General features: G+C 46.6%; 1 protein-coding gene across 1 annotated transcript in view; it reads left to right on the top strand.

Annotated features, from left to right (window-relative positions):
- The window catches only part of LOC144140900 (homogentisate 1,2-dioxygenase-like), a 41,132-nt gene extending 21,577 nt beyond the window's left edge, over positions 1–19,555 (top strand). The window contains exons 11-15 of the mRNA XM_077672392.1: positions 10,606–10,710; positions 11,515–11,641; positions 15,062–15,114; positions 17,343–17,471; positions 18,832–19,555. Coding sequence (XP_077528518.1) covers positions 10,606–10,710; positions 11,515–11,641; positions 15,062–15,114; positions 17,343–17,471; positions 18,832–18,969 — 552 coding nt within the window. The 3' untranslated portion in view covers positions 18,970–19,555. The remainder of the gene's footprint in view (positions 1–10,605; positions 10,711–11,514; positions 11,642–15,061; positions 15,115–17,342; positions 17,472–18,831) is intronic.
- Positions 19,556–19,968: the final 413 nt, after the last annotated feature.

Below are 19,968 nucleotides of genomic sequence, written 5' to 3'. Positions count from 1 at the left end.
GCGGACTTGAAGATCGGTGACACCTCAGCCCGCAGCGCCCAGTGTGGCGCTTCCGGCTCCAACGGCATGCATTCGTGGAGCTGGTCCACTCCAACGTTTGGTCCACCCTGCCACGGCCGGTTTGGACGCGCCCGAGCTCGCGCGGGTGTCGCAAGCGACACCCGCGCCACCACTTCGCACCGATGTATTGCGGGAAAGCCTGCCGCATGCCTAAGGAGAGCGAGAAATCCCGTGCGGAAGAGTTCGATATATCCATTGTGAGCAAAATCGCGTTCGATATAAAAAGTTTTAAATGCATGTCGTTTTTACCAGAATTATACAAGGGTTCGATATAAGCAATAATTCGATATATCCGTTTTCGATATAAGCGGGCTTTACTGTACTTCAGCAACGCGTACAATGTAGTCGTTAGTTTTCAAGGGCAGGTGTGTGTCGGTAATAGCACGTCCGTGTAACACGCTCCTAGTTGCGCTCGAGGAAACCCGCGCCAGCAGAGTGTCCACAAACGCCGTTGCCAGAGGGCGATTCTAGGACACTGGCTTCCGCAGTATAACCGTGGCAGCTGTACGAACATCAGCCGCAAATTTACCCACGGCAGCTTAGCTTCTTTCCTACTAAGCACATGGTTTGTGTCCAAACTGTCCTTGAGTAAGAGTATACATGTAAAGATACAATTATCAAAGTGCGCTTTATCCATGTTCAAATTATTTGGCGGGTGAACGGCGAAAAAACAGAGTAAACAAAGATATGTACCTTACACGTCCTAGCCTGCCACTAGAGCGGAAGCGGCTACCAACGTGAACGAAAGCATCCCGCCACCTTAAAGGAGCCATGAAGAGAAAATGCAAGTTGGTTTTATTCGAAAGATTTCGTGTTTTATAGTGCCCCCAGCGCTTGTCCGGATACAAACGGTGCTTTATTCACTGAGAAATTAAACAATTTAGGTTAAAATTTTCATTTTCCCGCTCAATCGTGCGTTTTCGTGGTCCCAAGTGACATCACTGAAGCCGACCGCTCTGCAGCCTAGAATACCTTCATTCACGCATCCGCCGTACAGGGTAGAGACACGTATACGCTGGCGCCGCCATTTTTGGTTGCTCGCTCGCCGCCTAAGCAAGTCATTGTGTCAAAACCGCGCTAAAATTATCGCCGCAACGCGGTTTACTGAAGAAGTTTGAATCATATTGTCTGTTTCGCGTTGCTAGGTCTCGTGGGAAACGAAAAGAATAACGCGCTGAGCCCGTTGGCCCAATTGCGGCGGCACGGGACCGTTCGAAGGTTGTCTCCACCCTGTACAGCGGTGTTGGTTTGTTCCCGCGTTTCTTTACGTTCCGTAGCCTAGATGGCGCCACCATACCGTGGCAAGCGTTTGGTTTGTTTTTGCCCGCATTTAAACCTGGCTTGTTTTTGTTCTGGGAGAAAATATTCGTTCCCTGAAACAGTGCTCGCTCGACAAATGGGGTCACGTAAGACACCGTTGCTTGCGTCAATCGGCCAGTGTCGTCTGAGACAACCCCAAGCCCCGTAGTGCTGTGCAGCGAAACCAGGCATGCTGTGCGCAGTACGAACAGCAGAACGCATCAGTACTTCTATGTTTACATGTGCTTTCGTAACTTCCACGGTTTGTCCCATCATTCTTATTGCTTTGTAAAGAATGTGCCCCAAATTTAAGCGCAAATCGCTCGTTCGTCTAGTTTGTAAGTTCTACCTAATTTGCGTCTGCTTCTGCCAGCCTCCGCCAATCGCAGAGCTTAGCCCATGTGACGACATAGGTTCTGTTGCGGGAAATGAGCTGGTGGGTCGCATGACCATTCCCGTTTTTCCTAATTATGTAGCTTATTTGAGCGAAGTTTACCTTAAAAGTGGTGTCAGTATGATTCTAACGAGACAATCTTTTGAATGAACCAAACTTGTGTTTTCTCTTCATGGCTCCTTTAAATCAGGCCTTCTGTCTATCATCCGCAAGTGAGCGCATTAACCCTGAACGATGATGCAGTACCCTATCACCTAGGAGTACGAAATACGACGAGCCCCTGTCCTATAGGGACCGGAACCTGGAGTTTGCCGCGCGACACTAGCGCCATTTTTTTCCCGTAGTGGCGGAAAACGGAAGTTATGGACTAAAAAAAAAAAGAACGTGCCGCAGCTGTGAGCGCGATGCCCACAGCTGCGGCACGTGATTTTTTTTTTACGCGTGAGCGCTTTTTTTGCTTGCCGCGAGTGTTTCCCGAGGCAGTAGGGCTCGAACGTTAATTACCTCATTTATGTTAATTAGTTAATTATTGATTAGTCAGATTGGGTTAAAAGTCAAAGTGATGTCAATAGGGGTTGTGAGGTATCAAATTAAAGGTCTCGATTAGTGGAATCACGTGGTAATAGTCATGAGGTAATCACGTAAGTCATAGATCGGGTTAAAAGTAAAAGTGATGCGATAAGGGCTTGTGAGGTATCAAAATAAAGGTCTCGATTAGGGGAATCACGAGGGAGAAATTAAAAACTGCTTACTGGTTATGGTCACGAGATAGTCACGTGAGTCACGAAGTGGGTTAAAAGTCAAAGTGGTGTCACTAGTGCGTGTGGGGTATCAAATTAAAGGTCTCGATGAGGGGAATCACGGGGGACAAATTACAAATTGCGTCCTGGTCATAGTCATGAGATAGTCATGTGAGTCATACATTGGGTTAAAAGTCAAAGTGGTGCCACTAGGGCTTGTGAGGTATCAAATTAAAGGTCTCGATGAGTGGAATCATGGGGCACAAAGTAAAATTCGCTTACTGGTCATAGTCATGAGACAGTCATGTGAGTCATGGATTAGGTTAAAAGTCAAAATGGTGCTACTAGGGCTTGTGAGGTATCAAATTAAAGGTCTCGATGAGTGGAATCATGGGGCACAAAGTAAAATTCGCTTCCTGGTCATAGTCATGAGACAGTCATGTGAGTCATGGATTAGGTTAAAAGGCAATGTGAGGTCACTAGGGCTTGTGAGGTATCAAATTAAAGCTCTTAATGAGTGGAATCACGTGGGGCAAGTTAAAAATTGCTTCCTGGTCATAGTCATGAGATAGTCATGTGAGTCATACATTGGGTTAAAAGTCAAAGTGGAGCCACTAGGGCTTGTGAGGTATCAAATTAAAGGTCTCGCTGAGTAGAATAATTGGGGACAAGTTAAAAATTGCTTCCTGGTCATAGTCATGAGACAGTCATGTGAGTCATGGATTAGGTTAAAAGTCAAAATGGTGCCACTAGGGCTTGTGAGGTATCAAATTAAAGGTCTCATTGAGTGGAATCATGGGGGACAAAGTAAAATTCGCTTACTGGTCATTGTCATGAGTCAGTCATGTGAGTCATGGATTAGGTTAAAAGGCAATGTGAGGTCACTAGGGCTTGTGAGGTATCAAATTAAAGCTCTTAATGAGTGGAATCACGTGGGACAAGTTAAAAATTGCTTCCTGGTCATAGTCATGAGATAGTCATGTGAGTCATACATTGGGTTAAAAGTCAAAGTGGTGCCACTAGGGCTTGTGAGGTATCAAATTAAAGGTCTCGCTGAGTAGAATGGGGGACAAGATAAAAATTGCTTCCTGGTCATAGTCATGAGACAGTCATGTGAGTTATGGATTAGGTTAAAAGTCAAAATGGTGCCACTAGGGCTTGTGAGGTATCAAATTAAAGGTCTCGATGAGTGGAATCATGGGGCACAAAGTAAAATTCGCTTCCTGGTCATAGTCATGAGACAGTCATGTGAGTCATGGATTGGTTTAAAAGGCAATGTGAGGTCACTAGGGCTTGTGAGGTATCAAATTAAAGGTCTTAATGAGTGGAATCACGTGGGACAAGTTAAAAATTGCTTCCTGATCATAGTCATGAGATAGTCATGTGAGTCATACATTGGGTTAAAAGTCAAAGTGGTGCCACTAGGGCTTGTGAGGTATCAAATTAAAGGTCTCGCTGAGTAGAATAATGGGGACAAGTTAAAAATTGCTTCCTGGTCATAGTCATGAGACAGTCATGTGAGTCATGGATTAGGTTAAAAGTCAATGTGAGGCCAATAGGGCTTCTGAGGTATCAAATTAAAGGTCTCGATGAGAGGAATCGCGTGGGACAAGTTAAAAATTGCATCCTGATCATAGTCATGAGATAGTCATGTGAGTCATGCATTAGGTTAAAAGTCAAAGTGATGCCACCAGGGCTTGTGAGGTATCAAATTAAAGGCCTCGATTAGGGGAATCACGTGGGAGAAATTAAAAATTGCTTTCTTGTTATAGTCATGAGATAGTCACGTGAGCCACAAATTGGGTAAAAGTCAAAGTGCTGCCACTAGGGCTCGTGAGGTATCAAAATAAAGGTCTCGATGAGGGGAATCATGGACAAATTAGAAATTGCATCCTGGTTATAGTCACGAGCTAGTCACGTGAGTTATAGATTGGGTTAAAAGTGAAAGTGGTGCCACTAGGGCTTCTGAGGTATCAAATTAAAGGTGTCGATTAGGACAATTACGTGGGACAAATTAAATTTTGCTTCCTGCCTATATTCATGGGATAGTGACGTGAGTCATAGATTGGGGTAAAAGTCAAAGTGATGCCCTAGAGCTTGTTATCGCCCTCCCGAATGTAAAAAGCAAGTTGCACATTCGAGATGGGGGCTGATGGGGTGTTGAAAAGTGTGCTAGGAATGCGTGTTCGCGCTGGTAGTGAAAGCGACAATAGCATATATGCACAAGATCCCGGCATCCCAAAGTCTAAAGTCGGTCATGAGTCGTTCGGGGAAAATTCGTTTTTTAAGCTCGCCGCGAGCAGACTTGTTCAGTTTGTGCTTCCTTCAAGCTCCCCTATTCTAAGGGAAGATTTTGTGCGTCTTCAATATTACTGGGGACTTTCTGACCCGTTTCGGAATGAGAACAGAATGAGCTCTGCATGCTGAGTGGTCGACGCAGCTCCGGTGCTTCCGAATAGGACGTTATCTACCGGGGCCCGATCGCGAAAGGAAGCCACATCTCTTACCGCACATTGGGCAGGGGTCGTTTGCTTTCGCGAAAAAAAGGCTGTTTGGTCAATAAACACCTTTTCCTGATTTAGCGTCAAGAAAACTATAAAGGAATGCTACCAACAAATGTTTTGAAAAGCTCTTCAGCAGCCCTTTAAAAGCATGTCAAGCTTTTAATATGTTTGGAATCGTGTTTCTTCTATTTCCGATATTTTTCTAAAAAAAACATGAAAAGAAAATTTTTTTCACGCCTTCACTATTTGATGAAAATTACAACTCTACTGTGGTGGCATCTCCTTGCAATTCGAAATGAAGCTTTTGTCTTATATATAAAAAATAAATATATTCATTTGTTTTGTTTGTTTATTGCTACTTTGTTACTTGTGGCTGATATGCCATGTGAAGCAACGTACGTAGCACCAACACAATAATGTACCAGGATGGTAAACATATCTATGGTGCTTTACTTTTTTATGGTAGTAAACAAATATACACATGACGAACCAGCGCGCTTCGGAAGCCTTTTACATCCCCTGGCAGTCTTACAGCAGTAACTGAAAATAGCACCCGCTGCAGTGGCTCAGTTATGCTGCTGAGCCCAAGGACGCAGGTATGATCCCGTTCGCAATCTCTGCTTTTCTTATGGAGGAGAAAAAAAGGCGATCGTATGTCGAGATTTCGTCGCGCGTTAAAGGTGCGCCGGTGCTCAAAAGTAATCCAGAGTCCTCGTGGCCCAGGTGCACAGCCGCGGCGTGTAAACTCTCATAACTGGAATTCAAAAAGGCCCTATATCTCCGTCATTTGCTGCAAATGCCATCAAAAGACAGTAGTCGTCTGCCAACCGAGCCTGTAAAACCCCCTTGTGTCCCCCCCACCCTGGTCTCTTCCGCTCCCCCTCCACCACCATAGATGCAGTCGAAGTTTGCTCAATTTGATCCTACTCTCCTGCGTTCGCTGCATCTGTTCAGAGCTCTTTTTTCTATGGCTCTTTGGCGCGAATTAACAGCCCCCCAAAAAAAGCAACACACAGCGCCTCAAGAAAGCAAGCAGTGCTTGCTCCAAAGTAGTGGATAGGAAGCGTCGTGCTGCTAGGGGGAAAAGAAACTCGAGCCACCGTCGGGAAAAGAGTTGTCAATCATGAAGCTGAGGAATTTGAAAAGCGGTGAAGTAAAAATATAATATTTTCCAGCAGTCCCATGACGGCACCTGATTGCAGCGCCAGACTTTCCTGTAGTGAAATTTGTTATAAACGACTTCATGCTCTAGAGAGTATGTTGCAAGCCACCGACAGAACGAGTAACGCCAGTCACGTGATGCGCCGTCCAGAATGACTGTCCCCAAGAATACTCGTGGCGACGTCACCCACTTCTTAGGGAATGCGCGGCGCAACGGCGCCATGATGCGCCCTGCAAGACGTTTCGAAGGGTTACTCTTCTAACGTGACAGCACTATACTGTCTTTTCTGCTCCTTAAAAGTGTAATGAATAAATCGACATGCATGTATTCCAATATACAGATACCTGTTTGTGTCGTCTCGGTACAACTATTCACAACTATCTGAACACTGGCACCACGATTTGTAAACTATTCCACCATAAAAATAAGGAAAGTTTAGGAGAGGCTGTGACCACCTCTTTCGTGCAACCAGTAACGCCATCTTAGGAGTGTTCACTTGTTCTTGTATTTTGAGCCCATTCTCCCTTTGGTTCTCCTTAAGTCGCTTCTCGCTTCGTCTTCTCCAACTGTGCCTCTGAACCTGTGGAAGCAATTTTGTAGCTTCGGCAGCAACGAAAATGGATCACTTGGATTGTTTCAGCTTGTCCCGCAAAACGACATATTGCCGCACTAGCGACGCCGCAGCTGCGAATTCGTTTGTCAATTCGCACCATATAGAGCCGGCTTATGGCACCCTACTTGCATTTACGCTTAGGGCAATAGATCCATTTTTGCCACAAGTGTGGTTCCAGAACATGAATACTCATCCGCCCACTTTCATTCCAATACCGTATCAATTCGAGGCGCAGACAAAGAAGTGGCTATGATTATCATTGTAACGATCGTCCTTCTGCAGCTCCGCTAGACATCTTGTACCTCATCACATAGCTTAGCTTTGAAACTCACTTCATTCGACTGTTACAGTATATATGCCCAAATCCGAGTAACGGTTTTGCAGTGGCTCAGAAAAATCAGACCGCATTTAGAAAGATCCCCGTACAAATATTTTCCGGGGTGGGCTGACAGCAACACATGTGAAGTTCCCACTGCGTTCCCTCCTCACCCTTGTGTTACTTCACCATCGCGCCCCGCTTGGGCCAACTACAGTATGCAACCGGCCAGCGAGGACGGTGTGCAAGCCGTGTATTGGAACGAGGTGTTCTGCGAAGGCCGCATTACCTTGGTTACACAAGCGGCTGCCATAGAAATGCTGCACCTTATCAATATTATTTTATTTTATGAGCAATAATATGGATTACGATCGAAACTGTGTAGCATATGTTATACAACTCCCAGACGGCAGATCAAATTATCTTTCGAGCGAATGACATTTGCTTTATGTCAATGTTTCAGCGCTACACGACAACACCGAAGGACGTTTGAGATGAATGATTTTTAGCGGCGAACCGTGGTTCGGGAGCTCATTCAGCGGCGAATAAAGTGGCCTCGGCAGCAGTGCCGCATCAACAGTGAAGAAAGTTCACTAATACACCAAAAAATACGGTTTCTAAAAAGTGTCAGCAAACATATTTCCCCTTCATATTGTGTTTAAAATAAAGAAAGGCAAACAAGTACTATGTAAAGATAAAATCGCGCCAACAATGTGCGCTGTACCCTAATACGGATTCTTCGCGGACTTATGTCGGCTTGTAATATCAACTGATGTCACCTAAACTGGTGATCTTTCTAACTTTATTTAAAGATATTCCTTCGTTATCTTTTCAAAATATAGATTGTATGAAAACATTCTAGATGGAGACCTTTCATTTGATCTCCCCCAAGCCCCAGTAGCGTCACACTCATGTTTAACCCAACCTATGACTCACGTGACTATCTCATGAGTATAACTAGGAAGCAATTTTTAATTTGTCACATGTGATTCCCCTCATCGAGACCTTTAATTTGATACCTCACAAGCCCTACTGGCACCACTTTGACTTTTAAACCAATTTGTGACTCACGTTACCATCTCATGACTATAACCAGTAAGCGACTTTTAATTTGTCCATGATTCATCTCATCGAGGCCTTTATTTTGATACCTCACGAGCCCTAGTGGAACCACTTTGACTTTTACCCAATTTGTGACTCACGTGACTATCTCATGACTATAACAAGAAAGCAATTTTTAATTTGTCCCACGTGATTCCCCTCATCGAGACCTTTAATTTGATTCCTCACAAGCCCTAGTGGCACCACTTTGACTTTTAACCCAATCTATGACTCATATGACTGTCTCATGACTATGACCAGGAAGCAATTTTTAACTTGTCCCACGTGATTCCACTCATTAAGACCTTTAATTTGATACCTCACAAGCCCTAGTGACCTCACATGCCTTTTAACCTAATCCATGACTCACATGACTGTCTCATGACTATGACCAGGAAGCGAATTTTAGTTTGTGCCCCATGATTCCACTCATCGAAACCTTTAATTTGATACCTCACAAGCCCTAGTGGCACCATTTTGACTTTTAACCCAATCTATGACTCATGACTGTCTCATGACTATGACCAGGAAGCAATTTTTAACTTGTCCCACGTGATTCCACTCATTAAGACCTTTTATTTGATACCTCACAACCCATAGTGGCCTCACATTGACTTTTAACCTAATCCATGACTCACGTGACTGTCTCATGACTATGACCAGGAAGCAATTTTTAACTTGTCCCACGCGATTCCACTCATCGAGACCTTTAATTTGATACCCCACAAGCCCTAGTGGCACCACTTTGACTTTTAACCCAATCTATGACTCACATGACTGTCTCATGACTATGACCAGGAAGCAATTTTTAACTTGTCCCACGTGATTCCACTCATTAAGACCTTTAATTTGATACCTCACAAGCCCTATTGGCCTCACATTGACTCTTAACCCAATCAATGACTCACATGAGTGTCTCATGACCATGACCACGAAGCGATTTTTACTTTGTGCCCCATGATTACACTCATCGAGACCTTTAATTTGATACCTCACAAGCCCTAGTGGCACCATTTTGACTTTTAACCCAATCTATGACTCACATGACTGTCTCATGACTAAGACCAGGAAGCAATTTTTAACTTGTCCCACGTGATTCCACTCATTAAGACCTTTAATTTGATACCTCACAACCCCTAGTGGCCTCACATTGACTTTTAACCTAATCCATGACTCACATGACTGTCTCATGACTATGACCAGGAAGCAATTTTTAACTTGTCCCACGCGATTCCACTCATCGAGACCTTTAATTTGATACCCCACAAGCCCTAGTGGCACCACTGTGACTTTTAACCAAATCTATGACTCACATGACTGTCTCATGACTATGACCAGGGAGCAATTTTGAACTTGTCCCACGCGATTCCACTCATTAAGACCTCTAATTTGATACCTCACAGCCCTAGTGGCCACACATTGACTGTTAACCCAACCAATGACTCACATGACTGTCTCATGACTATGACCAGAAAGCGAATTTTACTTTGTGCCCCATGATTCCCCTAATCGAGACCTTTAATTCGATACCCCACAAGCCCTAGTGGCACCACTTTGACTTTTAACCCAATCTATGACTCACATGACTATCTCATGACTATGACCAGGAAGCAATTTTTAACTTGTCCCACGTGATTCCACTCATTAAGACCTTCAATTTGATACCTCACATGCCCTAATGACATCAATTTGACTTTACCCAGTCAATGACCACTAATTAATTAATTAACCAAATTTTACGTAAATAAGATTAACGCGTGTCGCCCGGACCCAGTTTCTGGCAAAAAATGTGCGTGTCACGTGACCAACATCATCACGGTAACGAGCGGTTGAACTTTTAACCTGCACGTAAACACGGTGCTCCACATTCACACGCCAGGAAATACCCAGTTCAGTTTTGCGACTTTCTTCCGCTGGTGGCGCTGTTGAACGGCGCCAGCAGCGCCACCTGTCCCACGTTCGGGCCCCTATACGCGGAACTACGACGCGAATTCCGACATCCTCTTTAATCTTTCTTATGCAGAAGTTTTATACGTGCTTGTTGTTTACGAGTCAACATGACTTATTCTGACGTCAGCGTAGTTTCTATGCTTGTGATCCACAAGCACGGCTAAGGGCTGCACAATTATCTGATGCTCTTACCTTTGGGAGCGCTGAAGAACCTGGAAGTGGTCACCAAAAATATGCCAGCCATGTATACATGGCTGGGTACGTGCTTGTAGCCATATTCATGTTGGTCGCCGACAATGTTCCCGTACTACATATATGACTATATTGAAAGCGTAAACCGGGTGCTATACGTAAGTAAAGTTGAATTCCACCAATCATGAGGGTTTTAATATGGTAGACAGTAAGGTGCTTACGTGTCGTCTGCATTCACTGTCGTGCGTAATGCGTCTTTTTCCTCATTTTGCAGAACCACTCACCCTTCGACGTGGTGGCGTGGCACGGAAACTATGTGCCGTACAAGTACGACCTGGCTAAGTTCAACACCATGAACACGGTCTCCTTCGACCACGCCGTGAGTCGCACCTTTTCTCCAGATCTTCTGTTTCTGCAAAATATTAGCACTACTGCTACAAGATTAACTACAGTGGTACTGCCTGTATACCCCTGCTGCGACGTCTACTGCTGCTATTACTACTACAAGCATCACACCTCCAGCGCGATATATTACGCTGGATAGGACAAAATCTGAAGTAGTTTGGTTCATTTGCAATCGACATTCCGGAGATGGCAAGTGAAAATAGATACACTAAGACCAGGATGAAAGGTAGGATATTATGGTGGAGCGCTTTCTGGCATGTGCAGATGGTTGAAACGGCAGCAAGCAACGACAGACCACAAGTACCATACAAATGGCTTACCACCGCGTTGCCCAAAGTAAAAAAAAAAAAAAAAAAATCCAGGGCCCTCTTCACTAATGTAAAACCTGGGGAGGGACGAAGCATGCAGTGTATAAAGGCATTCTTGGCGTCTTGGCGTTTTTGCCAACGGAGGTGAAACCGTTGGGGGGTGTACAGGTATGCAGCTTTACTGTAAAAGTTTGGTGTCTTTGAAGCACGAGGCGTAAACGAGTGTCCCGGCGTTTTAGCACCGTGACATCGTGAGACGACGATTACGACGACGCTAGGAGACGCCAACAGCCCCAGCCCCTGAGGGGCTTCGCCCCTAATAGCACAGCATCGACACGTCATGGCTCAAACAACACGTAGAGTGGCAGTGCGTTAATTGTTTCACCCACATGCGTGCTGAAATTGTGGCAGGCGTATTCTACAAACGCATTTCGATTCAGAAAGTCTAACGTTTCCGTGCTCCGACGCAGGACCCATCCATCTTTACCGTACTGACGTGCCCTTCAAGCAAGCCGGGAACCGCCATTGCCGACTTCGTCATCTTCCCTCCGCGCTGGTCGGTGGCAGAGAACACCTTCAGGCCTCCATACTACCACCGTAAGGACCCCACCACAGACGTTCATTACTGCTCCCCATCTCGGGGGGACGCTAACACACGAATGAACACCATCACACGAGCCCCTCCCTACGAGGTGGACCACCAACATCTTTCGGTAAAAAATAACTCACGAAGCCGTACATTTTTGGAATCAGTTACAACCCCTGCTTGGGTGGTTCGTGTAACGAGATAATATTTGCGCATACATCCATGTTCACGAACTTATATTGTGCCTACATCAGTGTTGCCGCAAGTTCCGAATTCATGCATTGCTCTCATGTCATGTCGTGGAAGAAGAAATAGAGTTGGCCTCTGGCTTGCCAAGTGCGTATTAATACCATCGGCGCCTGTAAAGACCAGGTAGTGCACATTTGGGAGAAGCTAACCGCCCCGCACTGCCCGGACGCAGACAGGTGGTGAAGTCGATCTCCGCCATTTTGTTGGTTTACAAGACAAAACCGAGGTATAATCAACAGTTCTGCTAATTGGTTCTTGTGCACGGCTAAATAGCTCTAAAGACGGGGACGTGGAGCTTCGTAGCGTGTATCCTCATCTTTCGTCCTCGTATTTAGCGCTATTTAGCCATGTACAAACCGAGGTAGCCCATAGTTTGCGTTAAGCTCTGTTGGCGGGGTAACCGCAGTTTAAGGTGCCATGAACCAGCGCGTAGCCGGTGATGTTTGTAACTGCAGCTGATGTTGAAGTTTTTTTCCAGTAGTGAGTTCCGTGGGGGTGCGTGAAACTCGACGTTTATTTTTTAAATACGATGGCCGGTGTTGGGGTACTTACGTCCGGAAATGTTGGTGTCTGTCGGGCTTTTATTTTACTTTATAGCCCTTTAACTTGTCTGTCTGTCTGTCTGTCTGTCTGTCTGTCTGTCTGTCTGTCTGTCTGTCCGTCCGTCCTTCGATTCAGTCACCCGGCGACAAGGTATACACACACTGAAACCACACATTTCTATAGGCAAAAATTTTCAAAACCACTAAATCTGCTACCATAGTTCATACTTGTCAACAGCGGCTCAGTAGATAGAAAACATTCGGCATATTTGAAGTAGAACCTAACACACAACTGGAACTCGCAGAGTTATTTTAATTGAACATAAATGGTTGGTTGGTATTTGTGATAGAAAATAAAAAAAATCTCATTAATAATTATCTTCTGACCTAAAAATACAACAACGGCTCGCGCCCAAGCCTACGACTCGTGGCGGCATCCCAAGTCCAGCAGCAACAAAATGTTCTCATAGTAAGAGCACGAGCAGTGAAACGCGGGAGAATTGAATTGACTTGAGCAAATTTCCACCGAGTGCATCGTGGGAGGAGCGAGACGGAAGGTTGAAGAGCGTGAGGGGTAGGCGGGGGAGAGGAGAGACATTTTCGTGGTACGGGCGGCAGAAGACATTTGCAGCGAAATGACATTCGCAGCGAAGTGAGCCGATACGGGGCCAATTTTTAGAAGCGGAGCTCTTTAGGCTTGAGCTTGGTCCGGTGGCGTTAGCAAAAAAAAATACAAAGAAAGAGGGCTGCGCCGCCTGTAACGGGTGCACCACCGCAGTAAGGGTATAACAGCAGTGAAGCCAGCTTTCGCGCCTGCTCCAATGTGAGCACAAGGGGCAGATGCGCACCCCTTTAGTATCTTAATGGTGAGTCTTTCTTGGGCTAATAAAACGCAAAAAATAGGCGCACCTTGCATTAGTGATGCAAGCTGGCTTGAGACACAGCGGAGCTGGGGGTCGACCCACCTTCTTCCCTCTGGAATCCGCTGTCAGTGTCGGGGAGCGACCTGAGCGGCCTCGTAAAATCCAGCTAAATTTGGCCTCACCCTTCAGCACTTGGTCTGGCTAGCAAGAACGTCGTAAAACCGAACAAAAATTAGCAAAGCCTAGCAAAACCAGCAAAACATGGCAAAACCGGAAGAAGCTATAGGTCGACCCCCAGCTCCGCTGTTTCTCCGGCCTCGCACCACTAGTGCAAGCGGAGCCAATTTCTTTTTTCGTTAGAAGGTAAAGAAATAAAGAAAATTTGTGGTTTTAAAGGTGACGCGGACAATTATGCAGGGGAAAGTAGCCGAGAAAAGGTCCGCGCAGAAGCCAGCGCACAACGGCAAATATAAAAAGATCGAAAACAGGTCTTCCGGCCGCTTGTAAAGTTTACTGCACCTCCGCATATGGGCTTAGCAAGAAAGCGTCAGTATACGACTTCAAAGCCACCTGCTGCTCCAAGAAAGCATCTGTTCGATATACAACGGGCCAGTGATCGAACTCGGCGGCCCATGAACCGCGATAGTGGCGATGAAGCGCATGACCTCTAGAAGCAACGTAGCTGCTATTGATACCCATTGTGTACAACAGAGCAAATGGAAACTCTCTGCATACGGCGTATGTTAAAGGGGGACCCTGCAACACTTTCATCAACTTTTTTTAAATTCTTAAATGCTTGCAGAACGTGGTCAACCAACACATCCAGTACTTAGATTATGGGGTCGCAAAGTACCTCAGCCAGAAATTACTGCTCTACGCCCATCAGATGACTTAGAAACTTGCGCAAAAGGTTTTTCTCTCTTTCCCGTTATTGGCGTTCTTTGACCGCTGACATTACGTTATTACAGCGGTTTAGCGGTATTGGCCGACTTTCCTTTGGTTGCAGCAACGAACGCATTCGATAGCCGCTTTAAAAAGAAAGCCAGAAAAGCAAAGCCGAACCACAAGGCGTATCTGCAGCGACGAGCAAATCACGCAGTGCCGCTCCGTCCTAGCGATAACTATATAGCTTTTGCAGTGCTCTCAGAAGCGAAGGAAAGAGTTAAAAACGTTTATGGGAAGCCTCGCAGAGTCCCTGTAATGACACACCGCTGGCCATGCAAGTGTTTTAGAAGGCAAATAAGCCGGATAAATTCCTGAATTGTACGCTTTTCAAAAGTTTCCGCCCCCGTTATGGGAAGACCAAAGACACAAGCTGCGTGCTCCCACGGTATTTCTCGTCTAGACAATCTGAAATCAGATACGCCTTAGCATTAAAAAAATAGAGCTCAATTGTTTGTTGACTTCATCGAGGACCACTGAAATCTTACGCGGCAGGTTACACGGGAACATGAAGAAAACGGGAGAAACGATACAAAATAGCTAACCGACAAGTAGTTGAACAATCTGAAACTATTATGCGCCGTTTCTTATTGCGTTTGAAAAGCCACCGACAGAATTACGCAGTTGTACGAAACGCCCAGGCCATTTCCAAGTTATTTTGACTTGAGAGAGCCACTTCTGTGGCTGACTCGTATCAGTGGAAGCAATGACTGTACATGTTATATATTCTCGGCTATAGAGCTGAAAACGTCGTTCTCAGAAAGTCTTTGCAGTTAATTGCCTGGCACGTAGTTGCTTTCAAAATTGCTCACTGTCTGCTATCTCTGCCTTTCAGGAAACTGCATGAGTGAGTTCATGGGTCTCATCACCGGAAAGTACGAAGCCAAGGTAAGCGCGTTCGCTAGGCTTGGTGCCTGCACTTCTAAACCACCCTTTCCTGCGTCTTGTAACATGTACGAGATTGTCAGATGCAGAAATTTGTAGCTTAAACGATATTCTGTAGCTGTTGTCGGAAGAAGAAGAAGAAAAAAGAACGGAAAGGCCGGGAGGTCAACCAGGTGTAGAGCCCGGTTTGCTACCTTGCACTGGGGGCATGGGGTTCAGGGAATAAAAAGGGGGGGAGAAGAGGAAGAGATAGGAGTGGGAGAGCGCGCACTCTAGTCCCGTTTCGGGCACTATAGTCTTTCAAGCAAGTTCGTTTCACTCAGGAAACGTAAAAGCGCTTTCGTCGCCTTCTGCGAGGTCGATGGTGAAGACCGATGACTTAAAATAGTTTCCACCGTAAATGGTCGATTGTCCAATCGGCTCAGCGCGGTGGCAAGCACGCTCCTCTCCGACGAGTATTCGGGGCAGCGACACAGCACATGTTCTATAGTCTCTTCCGCCCCGCAGGCGTCACAGTGGGCGCTGCTGGCCATCCCGATGAGGAAGGAGTAGGCTTTCGTGAAGGTCACTCCCAACCACAGTCTACAAAGTAAAGTTGACTGGGGTCGAGACAGCCCATACGGAATACGGCGCCGAAAAAGGGGATCCTGAATATACAGTCGGGGATTTGAAAAGTCCGGTGTATTCCATTGCTGCATGGTAATCTTGCGTGCAAGGGAGCGAAGCGTCCTGGCGGCATCGGTTCTTGAAAGCGGAAGTAGAATGGTGCGGTCGCTCTCATGGCCTGTACGGGCAGCTTCATCCGCCAGCACGTTACCGATGACTCCGCAGTGACCTGGAAGCCACTGGAAAATTACGTCATGGCCGGCTGTGATGGCTTGATGGAATTTTTCTCTTATCTGTCACCAGTTGGTGTAGGGGGCCGTAGCGCAGGGCTGCGCGTAAGCTCTGTAAGGCAGCCTTGGAATCCGAAAAGATCATATCCAAAACTAGTGGTGGTTGGGACGAAAGTCTAACCGACCAGGCGGCGGCAAAGTGCACCTGATAAGCAAAATAGCTATTACAGCATCGTTGTAGCCGCCAACTCGAGGTCGCCGAGACTGTGCTCACAAGCCGGCCCAGTTCCTCAAAGTTCCAGACCAAGGACGCGGGTTCGGTTCCCGGCCGCCGCGGCCGCTTTTCTGATGGAGACGTAAAGCAGAAAACAACCGTGCGTTCGAGATTTGGGAGCACGTTAAAATACCCCAGGCGGTCAAAATTAATCCGGAGCCCTCCACTACGGCGCCCCTCATCGCCTACGTTGTGTCGGCGCGTTAAACCCTCAATCAATCAATCAATCAATCAATCAATCAATCAATCAATCAATCAATCAATCAATCAATCAATCAATCAATCAATCAATCAATCAATCAATCAATCAATCAATCAATCAATCCTCACATTTGCAACTTCCAATGCTAAGTAATCACCCAGTGAGGATCCATAAGCGCCGGTAAATTATCAATGGGTTCCTTAAAACGCGTACAAATAATGAGGCAGGTAGCCTAAACGACAAAGACTACCTACTACACCAAAGCTCGATCGCGGAGAGAGAGATGGAGAGAGAACAAGCCTGACTATCCAAAGGACCTAGGCTTAGGTCCTATAGTGGTGGCCTTCGGTCCTCCGGGTCTGTTCAGAGTTTAAGTACGTTTGTCCTAAACGGAAAGGTCGAAGACGGCTGGCCGCCTCAACAGAACCTAAGACCCCGACTACATACATTCTCTTACCAGTTTTTATGAAAGTTTCTCTCGCTTTCTCTCCCGATACAGTGCATATGCTCACACAGAGCTCCTGGGAAGCCTGAATTTTATGTTGGCTGGGGAGACAGCCACAACTCCCACGATATGATCGAGGCGAGGAATGCCGAAAGGAAGTGTAGGGTGCATTCCCAAGAATGCACTCCTAAGCAAAAAGAACCGGTGGGACCGGAGGGTTGTTCAGGGCGCCGATGGGCGGGGTTAAGAATGTGATCGGAGGGGAGTAACCATGTTTGAGCCAGTCAATTGAGCCCTGAAGCCTCACCAGTCAAACGGGGCCTGGGGTGTGCGTGCAGGTTGCGTAAAATGTGCCGGGCGTATAAGTGGACACGACGGGCAGTGCGGCGCCGAGTGCTGCAAGAGTTTGCAGTTTGAGCAAACGCTGGTAATAAATCCGCTGCACGCTTTCCAAATCGGTCTTTTGCTTCTCAGGAGACGGGTTTCCAGGCCGGAGGTGCGAGCCTGCACAGCATGATGACCCCTCACGGGCCGGACGTGGACTGCTTCGAGCAGGCCTCCAAGGCAAAGTTGGCACCGCAGCGCATCGGAGACGGATGCATGGTAGGTCCGATACGCGCGACGTATTTGCCCGCAACTGCTAATTCGTACAAGCTATGTACAAGACGAGTGCGTTCTCACCTTTATAGAGAACGGACTCGGTTTGTACAAATTTTTGCTATTACCATTTCGGCGATTTTCGCACCAAAACACGGCGCTGAGGCAATGTCGAACATCTGAAAGGATGCTGAAACTAGCCCTGAAATGAGAGGAGAACTCAACTGAGTTCGGTACAGTTCCAAGGAGTACAAAGGATGATCGGCTAAACTCCCAGTTGTTCGTTAATGCGACATGCCCTCAGTTCAACTCTCCGTTGAAAATGTTTGTGTAGCTCAGGTACGGCGGAACGCTTACTGATTTCATCACCTGGTGAAGCTATTCAATGACCTTATTAGTCAAAAATTCACCGATTGAGATTGTTGAACATTCAGAACAAATTGATCGAAATTAATCGAAATCTTGCTTCATTACCATTTTTATCACGCGTTTGCCAACCCTTTGTCGTCATTCATGAAACACTCTCGGCATTGCCTGCCGGCCCTGCATAAGACTGCGAAAATAGCTGGCACTGTAGAAGACTCCGAAGACATTCTCTGTTCCTCCGGTATCAGCAACGCAGAGCCACAGCATCACCTCCTGTATTTTTTCAATGCCAAACGCATCAGCCCCGAGCGGCCAACCAAGCAATTTCCTTCTACTCATGCCACTCTCCCCCAATTGCTATCCTTCCCAGTGCTTTAGTCACGTGACCGGTTAATCTTGGAGCGACGCGTGGTGGAAAGGGGCAACGTAGGCAAACCGTGCTCCGCCGCGGCGCTGAGTTTTCTATCACTGGCTAGAGCGCAGCTACTTCGGCGGTCTCGAACACGGTTGCCTTGGCAACCAGGCACAAGCCTCTCTCGAATTTAGGTGCGGTCGAATGATTCCAGTTGAGCTCGGGGCCCCATCTTACGACATGTGGGCGAACCATGCGTCCTACTCATTCTCATTGTGAAACGGGCGATGCGTTTGGAATAAAAAAAATACAGGTAGCGATGGTTACAAGATAGCAGAGCACTGGTCTTCTTAAGGCACACGGTAGTCGACCGACTCAACCTCGCACGTGCAGAAGGGCCGAAACAGGCTGTGCGCATGCGTAGCTTCATAGAACGAGCACTGAAAGCTACAACGGCAGTGGTTTGGCGATATACTAGAAATGTCTACTGACACGAAATAGCCATTACACAAGCAAATTTTGAATTCAAATAAGCGACTTCGCTGCTTGGTTTCGGACCGTGTAGGCGGCGTATAAGTAACTGCAGTGACTTTGAGCGTCCGTAGGAGCAGCCGCGAATACAAAGCGCGGCGTGATATGCGTGCGCAGGCGTTCATGTTCGAGAGTTCGCTGAGCATGGCCGTGACGACGTGGGCAGAGCACGCCTGCTGCAAGCTGGACAAGGAGTACTACACCTGCTGGCAGGGGCTGCGCAAGAACTTCAACCCGAGCTGGAAGAAACCTTAACTGAAGCAACCGGGGTGTGGTCCCTTTCCACGAAGGGCAGCTGCGTATACTCCCATCGTCAATATCGTGGCACACCGGCTACATTCTGAACGGTGGAAAATGTGCAAGATTCTCCCCTTTCGGCTTCCCATTTCGGACAATAGCTTTTTTCTTTCTTTCTGGAAAGGAAACGGTCTCGAGCGAACAAGTTTTGAAGAGAACGATTATGTTGCCCAAGCCAGGCAGGCAACTTACCAGTGTTTTGAGTAAGTTTCTGTGCATGTACTTAGATTTGAGTATTACGCACAATTTTGTATGGCGGTTTGCGTTGATATTGTTCTAACAGGGCATGCGTTTACAAAAGCCCACTTTGAACAAGTTTGTTTGACATACTTCACTTTCGTACCTGTTTCTTTTGCAGTCCTTTTAATTTTACGTCTTCAGCCCTTCAAGAGGCATTTGCGGTTTTTAGCGGCTCTGACAGATATCTTCAACCAAATGTTTCTGTCTTTTTGAATACACAACGCATGCGTAACAATTTTTTTCTGCTAAGTGCCATCTTCTGAGGGCAAGTGCCTTCTGTTTACGCAAAGCATTCAACGACTGAGTTTTTGTTTCTCCGGGGGAACATCAATGCTATGTGGAAGAAAATAAACATTTTGTATCATTCGCTTTATCGTCATTCCTGTCTTCTTGCCGAATTACCAGATGTATCCTGATTGCCCGGCAACAGTATGCAGTAGCTTGCACACAGAGTGCGTTCCATCGCACACGTGACATTGTACTGCTGTAGATAGCACTGTACCCGCCGCGGTGGCTGAGTGGCTAAGCCGTTGTGCCTCTGAGCCCAAGGACGCGGGTTCGATTCCCGGTCGCGGCGGCCACTTTTCTGTTGGAGGCGAAAAGCGAAAACGCCCGTGTATTCGAGATTTCGCCGCACGTGGAAGACCCCTAAGTGGTCAAAATTAATCCGGAGCCTCCACTAATGGCGCGCTCATCACCTGAGTAGCCCCGGCGGGT

The sequence above is a fragment of the Haemaphysalis longicornis genome, unplaced genomic scaffold (assembly GCF_048455015.1).
Source record: "Haemaphysalis longicornis isolate Haplotype H1 unplaced genomic scaffold, Haemaphysalis longicornis Haplotype H1 scaffold_55, whole genome shotgun sequence".
Lineage (NCBI taxonomy): Eukaryota > Metazoa > Arthropoda > Arachnida > Ixodida > Ixodidae > Haemaphysalis > Haemaphysalis longicornis.
Note: the sequence above shows the minus strand (reverse complement) of the source record. Positions and strands in the feature narration are given on the sequence as shown.